Genomic DNA, 12,788 nt, shown 5'->3' on the forward strand with positions numbered 1-12,788 from the left:
AAGGTGTAGGAGTGACTAGCTGGGGTGGCGGTGGAGGGATGGGCCTCCTTTGCTACCTTCTGTCATTTTGAAGTGGTAGGCCTTTTTAGACGAGTAGACTGCTTTAACCCTGTCAACCAGGGCTAATGCTAAAGCTGATAGTGCCATCACAACCCTTTGCTTCATTTTAATGGCTTGCCTAAGTCTCTATCTTTGCTGCTTTGCACCCCTTCGGAGTAAATAACAGGGATTTCAGTTGCCCTTTTAAAATTTTGTCTATATGTACAAAAGGGCAGTCATTACTGCCTCCTTGTGGAGTTGTTCATGTTTATAATTACTCAGGTGCTTTGTGTGGAGTTATAAAGCTAGAACCCTTGTTTAGCTCAAGTTCAGTTCTATTTAGAATGTTGTTGATGATAATGACAATAATAAGTAAAGGAGTAAGACAGGACCTCGAGGTCCCAGAACTAGAATTAGAAGGGTCATAGTCAAGCCCCATATTTTACAGGTGAGAGAACTGAGACTTAGGGGTGTTAAATGACATTAATGCCTTCTCCCACCTAAATAATTGTGTGTTTTTGGTATATTTTGCATATGCCCATTTTTGTATCTACTTGTCCATCTTGAGCCCTCTTGTACAATGTCAATTCTTTCAAGTCAAGGGTTCCATTTTCATCTTTGTGTCATCAGCACTTAACTGGAACATAAAAGGCTTGTGTGGTGCTTTTTCATGTTTCTTGCAGTAATCCAGTGAAACAGGTATTCCCCCATTTTATAGATGAGGACATTGAGACTCAGAGAAAAGGGACTTGAATCTTGTTTAGTCATTGACAACTTAAAATCTAGAAGACATTTCTATTCTCTTTCTATTATTTCACACTTGTGATGTTATAATGTACATTTGCCTTTGGAGTAGATGATGGGGTTTTTTTTGTTTGTCATCAGATTTACTTTCCTAATAATAGTTTCCTCAGGTTCTTCTAATTAATTTGCATTTCTGAACACAACTCTGCTAACTGGAAAATTTAATCGATAACTTGCAGAATGGTGGTAGAAAGTCTATTGATTTAAAATTCATTCTAGATAATTATTTGAGTAATTAGTTGGCTTTACATAGCCTTTGATGCAAATTGCAAAATAGTCTATGGATAATTTGTTTGTACTGGGTGAGATGATGGCCTTTCCAGGTCTCTGATTTTATTTGAGTAAGGAACTTTCAGTTTGGACATCAGAGGAGATCATCAGTACTTTATCTATAACTTAAGACTATATTTCTCATGGAATAAGTCTTCTCCTACCTTCTAGAAAAAAAATGCTACTTCCTGTTAGGATATCCCTCCAGTTAAGTGGTAAGAAAAGATTTTTCTGAGAAGCACAAGAATTGACTATGTTAGGCTTTTCTTTAGCCAGAAACATCTTTAGAATTATGAATTCTTGGAGGCAGAACTCTTCTTAAAAGAAATTTATCATTTTATAGATAAGTAAACTGAGGTTAAAGTGATTTGCCTAAAGTTACAGGGCTGAGAAGTGGCAAAGTTACAAATTTGAATCCACATTCCTCACTTTTAGTTCATTGTTTTCACATTTTGTTCTTTATATAAATAAAATATTCTACTTAACTCTAATCACATTGTGAATCAAACTCAATTCTAAAATCAATAATTTTAAATAGTCGTATTTGAAATTGGCTGCATGTTCTAATTGTTTTTGGCTAAAGAGTAAGCTTTTTTGGCTTCTTTTCCTTAGAACTGATGGATAAGAAGTATGTATAGCATATCTTCTGAATTACTTGTAACTTCCCTTGCCTGACCTTGACTCATATAGTTTTCTCTTTTGACAGAGCTTATGAACAACTAAATGTGAAACACGAACCTCTCCAACTCATCCAGCCTCAATTTGAGACTCCACTACCTGCCCTTCAACCAGCGGTAAGATGCCAAGTTTTTGGAATGTGTGATGGAGCTACCTGGCATTCATTTTGCCCAACATACACCTAGTGGTAGAAATAATGTTATAACAAAAAGGGGTGGATAAAAAAGTCAAATTAAAGCTGATTAAAATAGAGAGATGTTATAGGAATATGTGTTGCCAGAGTGCAGAAAGAGTCTTGGGACTTTATTAAGTGGCTGAAATGTAGATTGTGTGAAGGGAGAGAATGTGTCATCTTCCTGAAAAGAATCTCAAGTCATACTGTGAAGAGCTTGAAATATCAAATGGAGGAATGTGAGATTATCCTAAAAGGCAATGAACTTGCAATCTGGAGGACTCATCTTTTGGGGTTCAAATTTTGCCTTATGCACTTACTTACTAGCTATGTAGCCTTGGGCATATTTGCCTCAAATTTTCTCATCTGTAAAATGACCTGGAGAAGGAAATGGCAAACCACTCCAATAACTTTACCAAGAAAACCCCAACAGCAGTTGTAATAAGTGGAACACAACTGAAACAGCAGCAACCAGATAATAAGGAGCAAGTTAGTCTTCTTGATTAGAGGGAAGATAAAGCCACATCTCTATCTGTAGGCAGTCTTGCACTTTGGGATATCTCTAATTGTCAAATTTTTCTTTAAGTTAAACCAGAATTAGTCATTTAGCAACTTCTGCCCATTGTTCCTAGTTTTTCCGTTTGGGGTCAAATAGAACAGTCTATTAATATTGTTAATAGTAATAATACTATTAATACTAAAGAAAGCTATCATGTTCCTTGTCTTCTTCATACTAAACATTCCCAATTCTGTCAGCTTATCTTAAAGTAGCATAACCCTTATGTCCTTCATCATACTGTCCGTTCTCTTTTTGGTGCTTTTTAGCTCATTCTAAAATATGGTACCCACAACTTAGTACAGTATCCCAGTTATGGTTTTTGATCAGGGAGGAGCACAGAAAGCTGATCACTTTGCTAATCTTGGTTGTTCCACCCCTCTAAATTAAAGCTCCAGATTTCATTAGCTTTCTTATCTGCCACATCACCTATGATGTCATTTTAAACTTGGAAAACCCCCAGAACTACTACCATACTCCTATTTTGTATTTACAAAGTTGATTTCTTTGAAACTAAATTTAAGACTTTTTTCTATTTTGCTATTACTATTTGTTGGGATTACTAGGTGAGAACTCGGGTTGTCTGGATAGTGACAAGGTGAGAATTCAGGTTGGACAATTACAAGGTGAGAACTCAGGTTGACTTGATGGAAGGAGCAGGCTCATTGGCTGAGGTGGTTCTTCCCAGAAGCCCTTGCATTATCCCACGCCCATTCTCTGGGAGAATAAAAGAGAGGACTCCCAGAGATAAAAAGAAGACTCTGCATTGCATCAGGCTTGACGGGGCTCCCTGCAGGAAGGGAAGTCACTTCTCTGGACAAGAGTTAACAGCAACTGCCTGGAGACAACAGTTCGTTACAGGAAGAAGAATCTATCGGAGAGATTTGAGTAGACACAGCAGATCTCTTCCCAGAGAGTGATCCGGCAGCTTCTAGAGACGACAGCTCGTTACAGTGATGGTTCTGGAGTCAGAAAGATAGGAGTTCGAATCTAGTTCCTTGCTATGTGGCCCTCTTCAACAATGAGATGAACCAAATCAATTCCAATAGAGCAGTGATGAACTGAACCAGCCACGCCCAGTGAAAGAACTTTGGGAGATAACTATGAACCACTACAACTATTAAATTGCAATTTTTAATGACTTGTGATCTTATCACCTATAATTGTTATCTGTTCCCTCCCAACTGTGTGTCATCAATCTTGTATCATCAGCCTATCAGTCAATCAGTCAACATTTATTAAGTATTCTGGAGATGCAGAAAGCAGCAAAAGACCATCCTTGCTTTCTAGGAGTTTAATCTGATTGGGGAGGCCACATGCAAACAAATATATACAAAGCAAACCATATATAGGATAAATAGAAAATAAGTAAAAGGCTTAGAATTAAGAGGTGTTGGGTAAAGCATCTAGGTAAAAAAAATAGCATTTAAAGGAAATCAGAGAAACAGAAAAGGCTGGTTTTACTAGACCATTTATCCTTACCTTTCTTTGTCAGGTCACTTTAACAAATGTTCTTGACATTATGCTTATAGAATAATGCCATGCTTTTGCTCATTTCATTGAATCCAAGTGTAAGATTATGCTCATTTGATTCTTCCTTGTTGAATCTAATCAAAAGGGTTTTAAATTGATAAGGAATGTGATATGAGGGGTGGAGATAAAAATTGCACATGTATGTTACCATGCCTATGTATAACTTCCTTATTGCTGTTCTATTTTTTATACATGGCCTTATATACTGAGTTAATAAGTAAATTTCTAAGTCTCTTTGCTTTCCTGCTTTTTTCTTAATTTTAATCATCTATTTCTCCTTGTGTCCTCTGAGTTTCATTCGTAGGAGCTTTCTGTTCACTCCCAAACTGCCTTCTGAAGAATTTTAGTCCATGGAATCCCATTCTTCTCTTTTTTTTTTTTTTTAGATTTTTTTTCAAATCTATTTTCTTTTCTTCTCAACCTATCCCAATGAAAAAAAGGGTAGGGATTGGGAGGAAGGAGGAGAGGAAGAATACTTGCAACAAATATTCATTAGCCTCAACAAAATAAATTCTCAAATTGGCCATGTCCAAAAAAAAAATTAGATCTCAATCTCCAACCTGAATCCATCACCATTCAGGAGTTGGCAGTGGGTTTCATCACTGGTCCTCTGGAATTGTGGTTGTGGTTGTAATAGTTTAAGTCTTTCATAGTTGTTTTATCTTTATAGTTATTGTCTATATTGTTATTCTGATTCTGCCACTTCTCTCTGCATTCATGTCTTCCCTCATTTCTCTGAAACTGCCCTTTTACTGTTTCTTTCAGCTCAATCATTTTTCATTATATTATATATATTTTTTTGTTTTGTCATTCCTCAGCTGATGGGCACCTGCTCTTTGCCACCAAAAGAAATTATAAATATTTTTTGTACACATGAGTCTTTACCCTCTTTCTTTGATCTCCTTTGGAATATGGGCATATAGTGGCATTTTGGGTCAAAGAATATGTATAGTTTAGTAACTTTGGGGGCATAATTCTAATTTACTTTCAAAAAAGGTTAGAGCAATTCACAGCTGCACCAATAGAGCATTAATGTTTTACATTAATATTTTTCATCTTTTGTCATACTTGCCAGTCTAATGAGGATGAGGTATAACCCCAGAAGGTTGCTTTAATTTGGGTTGCTATAGTAGTATTGTATGTAATATTTTTTTTTTTAAATCCAAACTGGAAACAACTTGGGGAATTGTACTGATCTCACCTTCCCCTTAGAGAGTATTTTCTGTTAGAAAATGTATTTTTTTCTGAAATTCTTGGTCTTATCTTAATTACAAACTTGATTAATTTTTTCTTTGACTCTAAGTTCCTAGATAATGCCCTGAACCTGAAATATTTTCTGTCATTGTTACTAAAGGCTTTAACTGCTTTCTGAGAGAACATTGGGTAAGAATTTAAGAAGGATCTCTTTGAGTACTCAGCAAATGAATTAGATTGGTTATCAAACTTATGGTGGAAATCCCATATGCAATGATTTAGGAATGTGGTTCTCCAAGATGCCTTGACATTTTTAATGGGTTTTAATTTATTCTGCAAATCAAAGCTGTTAACCATATTTTTCTTTAAAGCATTGTTTTATTGTGGTAGTCTGTTTTCTTTTAGAAATACTAGAAATTGTTAAGTAAAAATGGCTTATGTCAGATTTTCAAATACATGACAAAATTGTCCTTTTTGGATTTTTTTCTTTCTAAACAAAGAAAAGAATTTAATGAATAAAGTTGTATTTGTTAATCAGTTAATATTTATTAAGCACCTACTATGGGTCAGGCATTGTGCTGAGTAAGTGCCGGGGATATAAAAAGAGGGAAAAAATATCAGGGAACTCACAATCTAATGGAGAAACAGCATATAATCAACTACATACAATCAAGATATATATGGGATAAAAAGGAAATAAAAGATTCTAGAATTAAAAGGAGTTAAGAATAGCTTCCTGTAAAAGATTAGATTTTAGTTGAGACTTAAAAGAAGCCAGGAAGTAAAGATGAGGAGGGAGAACATTCCAGACATGGGGGAATAGCCAGAGAAAATGGAGCTAAGAGATGGAATGGCTTGTTGAAGGAAATGCTAGAAAGGCCAAGGTCATTGGATTGAAGAATATGCTGCAGGAAGTAAGGTGTAAGAAGACTGGAAAGATTAGGTTAAGGATGGCCTTTAATGCTAAACAAAGGTGGTTATATTTGGTCTTAGAGGTGATAGGGAACTGTGGTTGAACCTGCGCTTTAAGAAAAGCGCATTGGGGCTGAATGGAGGATGGTTTGGAATATCTCTGGAAGAGTTGAGCCTGAAACACAGTGTTGAATTTTGTTTTCCACAAACTTATAGAGTTGAACAATTCAGAAATGGTTAAATAAATTGTAAAACATTAATGGAATGCTAAAATGCATTTAAGACCAATAGATAGGAAGTATACGAAACAGAATTTAAAAAATGGAGTACATGCTAATTGCAGCTATAGAAGAAAAAAATGAATGAAAACAAGTGGCTAACAGTTATCATTCTGGAAATTTGGAATTATGTGAAGAGAATGACTGAAATGCCCATACCCTTTAATCCAGAGATTCCATTACTAGGCCTGTACCTTAAGGACGCATTTACAAAAAAAGAGGCTTCCTACCCCAGAGAATACTTGTAACTGTACTGATTGATGGTGACCGAAAAGAACTAAAAAACAAAGGTAGATGCCCATTGATGGGGGAATGGCTGAACAAATTATGTTATGTAAATGTGATCAAATGTTGCTGTTCTACAAGAAATTTATTGTTTTATCTTCTCAGTGTTCAAAATGTATGTTCTACATGTAAAGATGCTTAATGTTGAATTGGTCTTTCTATTACCTGTAGCTCTTGTATAGTTCTTTACTCATAGTCAGCATTTAATTATCAACTTCTAAACTCATCTGGCAGTATAGCTGCTTTTAGTAAATTGTTTATTAAATTTTCTGGTTAATTATTTGTTCAATTAATGAATTTAAATAGACTAGATTCAATAGCTGATAATAGAAATGGTGAAGGTATATACCAGAAGAGCAATAGGTGGACTGCTTAAACAATAGCAGTGTATTCTGAGATCATGAAATAAGAATATTTCTGTTTTAATTATTTAAATTCATTTTAGAATTTTCAGTTACCTAAGTTATAACTTTGTACATTGAATAACAAAAAGTATTTTATACCTAGGTTTTTCCTCCCAGTTTCAGAGAATTACCACCACCTCCCCTGGAACTCTTTGACTTGGATGAAACTTTCTCTTCAGAGAAAGCACGGCTTGCTCAGATTACCAATAAGTGTAAGCCTGATCAATATATATATATATATATATATATATGTGTGTAGTGTGTGTGTGTGTGTGTGTGTGTTTTTCCTAAATATATAATTGATAATGAGAACCATTTGTCTCATTGTTTCTGAAAAAACATGCATAGTTTTAGGTTTCATTTATTTCATGCAGATTATTCTGATATTATTTATTTGTTTTTCATACACATTGATTGATAAATCATGTTGGGAGAGAAAAATCAGATCAAAAGGGAAAGAAAAGAAGGAGAAAAAAGTGAACACAGCATGTGTTGTTTTACATTATCTCCATAGTTATTTTTCTGGATGCAGATGACATTTTCTATAAATTAAATGTTCAAATATAAGACACTATTAAAGTCATATACAGTAACAGAAGCTTTAGAACTCTATTATCTGTATACATGGAGGTAAAATGGAGGTAAAATAGCAATTCTGATAAAGGTTTGAAATTTCTCACTTAGAAGAAGCTTGAATGGTTTGAGTGCCCATGATTGCTTGGAATTATCATTTCCACAATATATATCAAAACAAAGATGACACTTTTGACCCGGGGGCAACTATGCATGTACATTTTAATTGCTTTTTTGATAGTGGTGAATGATTTGTATTCATCCATGTATTCTTTATTTAACCTATGCTGGGACCAATAGCACATATTTGTGAGAGGCAATTTGGGTTAAAAACACAATCTGTGACCACTTAATGGTTCATAAAAAAATAAAACACATATCTTCAACTTTTTAGCACTCTCCCAACATGATTTATCAATCAATGTGTATGAAAAACAAATAAATAAATATCAGTTCAGTCCCATTGATCTTCTGATGAAGAGGATCACCCAGAGAGAGGACTGTGGGAACTGAGTGTGGATCATAACATAACATTCTCACTCTTTTTTGTTGTTTGCTTGCATTTTATTTTCTTTCTCATTTTTTTCCTTTTTGATTTGATTTTTCTTATGCAAGCAAGATGATTGTATAAATAGTATACATACGTTGGATTTAACATATTTTTACTATGTTTAACATATATTAGATTACTATTTGGGGGAGGGGTGGGAACTAGGGAATTAAAAAAAAAAAAAGAAAGAACATTTAATTTAGAGCTACCAAAAGGTTTTGAACAATTAGTTGTGACTTTGTAGAATGTGGTACATTTTAACTTTAGTCTGTAGCAGGAGACAGTAATTGAGCTGACTGTGCCAACTTTTTTAGGTACTGAAGAGGACCTAGAATTCTATGTCAGGAAGTGTGGTGACATTCTTGGAGTGACCAATAAACTACAAAAGGAACAACAAGATGCTAAACATGTTCTGGAGCACATATTCTTCCAAGTAGTGGAGTTTAAGAAACTGAATCAGGTAGTGTGTTTATCATATGCTGAATAACATACTAGAGTTATTTTTTGGTTCTATCTAAGAGCTGGGTTCACAGTTGTTGTTTTTTAATTTTGTTATTTAAAGTTCTCATGTTGAAAATCATATTCCTAAAACAGGTAGAAGGAATTTCTGCCATATGGACTGAATTCAGTCTTTTGTTTTTTTAATTTTATCACTTCTAATTATTTCTTCCAATTTTTAAAAATTAAATGCTTATTGGCTGCCTTTGTCACCTATTAGTATTCCTGTGAAATGGAACAGATTACTGGATGTAAATTTGAGGAGGAAAGAGGGAGGGAATAAACATATCTATAGTACCTGTTATATGCCTGGTACTGTAAAGCTAAGAGATTTACAAATATTACTTCAGCCTCCCCACAACCCTGGGAAGTAGGTGCTGTGATTATCCTCAGTTTACAAATGAGGAAACTAAGGCAAACAGTGCTTAAGTTACTTGCTCAGTTATCCAACCACTAAGTATCTGAGGCTGCATTTGAACTTGGGTCTTTTTGACTTTAGACCCAGCATTTTATCCACTGTGTCACCATGTCAACTGGTTACTATGGAGAAGTAGTTCTATGCAAGTAATCACAGTAATAGGGCCCAAGGCACCATCAGCAGGAAGGTAAATAGGAGTTGGGTCCATTTGGGGACCTGGAAGATCAGTTACTGTCTCAGTCTTTGGTAAGGAGGGGTAGGATGAACATCTCTGACAGGCCTCATATTTGTTAATCTTGATAGCAGTGGGTGATCAACTTGTAATTTTAGAAATCTTATCCAGGGTGGATAAAATTAATAACTCATAGCACTTTCCATGCTTGATCATATTTAATCCTCCCAACTGTTCTGTAAGGTCAGTGAGACAAATATCATTTTACTTGAATGTGGATATATAGGCTCCAAGTAGAAAAAGAATCAGCTGACAGATTCTCTATGTTAAGTGTTCAGAGGCAGAATCTGACTGAAAGCTTAAATCCAGAGATTTTACACTGCCATCTGACTTCTTAGCTTCTTAATCTAAATGTTAGATCAATCCTAAATACCCAAAGCTTTCTATAGCTGCTCTAATTAGCAGCAAATAACTAATCATTAGTTTGTTTTGAAATTTTCCATTTTTCTCTTTTTTTCAGGAGCATGATGTTGATACAAGTGAAGCTACATTTCATAGCAATTACTGAATACAAGAACAGAAGAGGGGGAGATGCTAGAACAACTAACTTGCTGTCTGGTCTCTCATTGTAAACTCTTTTCTAATTGTTTTTCCATATATTTGTCAAAATTACCTCTCTACTATGAGCCATGCACTTTTATATTGTAAATAGGTACGAAGTTAAAGATTACATATCTTCTGTAGTGACTAGGCAGGTGCACTATGCGGATTGATAAACTATCAAAATCATTATGTAAGATAAATGTCCCATATTCTTTTTTTATTGGAGCTATACTTTTGTAATATGAGAAATATTCTTACATTAAAATGTTCTCTTTCAATTCCATTCCTGTCTTTGGTCTTGTTAAACGTAATAATCTCTTCAGGTTTTTTTATGTGATCTTTACACAATTTTCTTTTATGTCTAGTGAATAGTAAATGCTATAGAAAATAAGTTAATTTGCAGAATCTACTTAATATAATGGACCGTAAACAGAAATAAGATACTCAAGATATGTAAAATCCAGCCCCATCCTTGGTTCTATTCTTGTATCTCTCATAGTCTTTGGAACATCACAGTATTGGAAATACTGTCTGTAACATTTTCTGTAAGGTTTCTTCTTCCTCTGAATACTTCTTAGGCCTTTAAATACAAGATAATAAATAATTATTTGTCTTCTGTTAATTATTTGTGCATGTAACTGCAAACTTGTTTATGGCTTAGAAAAAAGACCTTTTAAATTTAACAAGATTGTAACAAAATCACTTATTTCTGTGATCCATTCTGAATTTTTTTCTTACACGTTAAATTGGTTAATTAATCAACAGCCATTTATTAAGTGCTTATTGTGTGCCAGGGACTATGGTAGGCAATAGAGAATCAAAAAAGTTGAAAAAGTCCCTGCACTTAAGGAACTTAAATTCAATAGGGAGTACATGTATAAGTTTAGATAAAAAAATATCTATGGCACTAGCAGTTGAATCAGGAGTCTGTTGCTGTCATTTTTGCTTTCATGTAGTTTAGATGTAGAACCATCTATGTTCTTTTGGTTCTGTATTGTTTAGTTGTGTCTGACACTTTGTGATTCCATTTGGGGGTTTTCTTGGCAGAGACACTGGAGTGGTTTGCCATTTCCTTCTTCAGCTCAGTTTACAAGTGAGGAAACTGAAGCAAACATGGCTAAGTGACTTAGCCAGGGTCACACACCTAGTAGGTATCTGAGTCCAAATAAGAACTCGGGAAGAGGAGTCTGGAAGGCTAGCACTCTATCTTCTGTACTACCTATGATTCTGCTCCCTTTTCATGTTGAATTTCCCAAATAGATTTTAATTATTTGCAGGGAAAGGAATTTATCTTGTGCTTTTAAATATATATATATATATATATATATATATTTTTTTTTTTTTTTTTTTTAAATTATTATAAACACTACCCAGTATTTGAGTGGGACCCAGGAAGGAGCAAACTGACCCTGTGCTAATTTCCACTACTGTGTCCTGGCGACCCTATAGTGTCGCTTTGGCCACTCCCTATAGGTCACTTCATTTCACTCCCAATTTCTGGACTCTGCAAGTGTCTCTGGATTTGGCCTCAAAAAATTTCAGCTTTGTCTCTTAAACATCCTCTTGTTTAGGGAAAAGCCTCCCCCTCTTTTTGAAAGATTCCTCTAGCAAATCAAACTGGGTAATGATGTGAATCCTGAAATCAGCTTATTTTCTTTTTCAGGAAATGCTAAAATGTTCTCATCCTGGGAACTTGAATTTTCCAGACTGTCTTATTACCATAGTTAAGGTAATCATGATGTAGCCAGGCTGCCTTGATTAGTATCTTTAAGATATTTATTTTGGGATCCCTGGCTTCCATTTCTTCCATGTGATTTGAACTCAAAAACCAATCTTCAAGCCATCTAAGAAAACTGGTATCTCATTACTTTTATTTTTGATGCTAAATGTTATCCACCAGTTTGAATGTACTTGACTTAACTTGTGATTGTCTCTGGAAGTTTTCAAAAATCCACCTCACCCATTGAATGTATGTATTTATTTCTGCTGAGGCAATTGGGATTAAGTGACTTGCCCAGGGTCACACAGCTAGGAAGTATTGTGAGTTGGGATTTGAACTCAGGTCCTCCTGACTTTAGGAGGAAGTCTATCTACTGTGCTACCTAGCTGTCCTTTCATCTAATGTATTTAAAAGAATATTACAGATGCAAAAACCTGTTCGAAAAGGTCTGAAAAATATTGTAAGCAATAGCACTGTAATTGAACTTCTAAAGGTCTATGATTTATTTTTAGATCTCAAATCTAGTGATTCTTTCTGTTATTACACAAATATTAAGGACTGTGTAATAAATGCACTGGCAGTAGGAGGATAAGAATTGCAGTCTTCAAAAGTAGTTTAATGGTTAACTTTTTGTTTTAAAATAAAATCCTTAAATGTTTAGGGCATGAGTTTAAATCCCAGCTCAACAACTTACTGCAGGTCAGTCGGCAAGTCACTCTTAACTATAAAAGATAGGAGTTAGATTACATAACTTTTCCTGGTTCACAAATAGTTTTAAAAGAAACATGTCTTGAGATACCTGGAATCGCCACGCTGCAAAGCTAAAGGCCCTGCAATGATTTAATACAGGCTTAAGATAAGACTCCAAAGGGGGCTCCCTAGGGAGCTGGAGGAGTCTTTGAGCTCCCTAGATAATTTTATGGTCCCGGGGAGGGAACAGAGGCATGGAACTCCTTTCTTGGGGTCAGTCTCCTTTCAGTGTTCTTGGAAGGGGTGAGCCCAGGCTGAGGTAGCTACAGGTAGCAGAGGGGCAGGATTTATGGGAAGGCCTTGTGCATGCAGATATTTGGGCTTGGTGCAAACACTTCTGTGCATTATCAATGTTACTGGGGCAACTAGGTGGCACAGT

General features: G+C 35.1%; 1 protein-coding gene across 3 annotated transcripts in view; it reads left to right on the plus strand.

Moving 5' to 3' along the window:
• Positions 1–10,564, plus strand: part of IFT52 (intraflagellar transport 52) — a 33,950-nt gene extending 23,386 nt beyond the window's left edge. For all 3 annotated transcript variants that reach the window (XM_074292611.1, XM_074292609.1, XM_074292610.1), the window contains 4 exons: positions 1,820–1,907; positions 7,229–7,337; positions 8,563–8,708; positions 9,857–10,564. In XM_074292611.1, the coding sequence (XP_074148712.1) occupies positions 1,820–1,907; positions 7,229–7,337; positions 8,563–8,708; positions 9,857–9,904 (391 nt within the window). In that variant the 3' untranslated portion in view covers positions 9,905–10,564. The remainder of the gene's footprint in view (positions 1–1,819; positions 1,908–7,228; positions 7,338–8,562; positions 8,709–9,856) is intronic.
• The last annotated feature ends 2,224 nt before the right edge of the window (positions 10,565–12,788 follow it).

The sequence above is a fragment of the Sminthopsis crassicaudata genome, chromosome 2 (genome assembly GCF_048593235.1).
Source record: "Sminthopsis crassicaudata isolate SCR6 chromosome 2, ASM4859323v1, whole genome shotgun sequence".
NCBI lineage: Eukaryota > Metazoa > Chordata > Mammalia > Dasyuromorphia > Dasyuridae > Sminthopsis > Sminthopsis crassicaudata.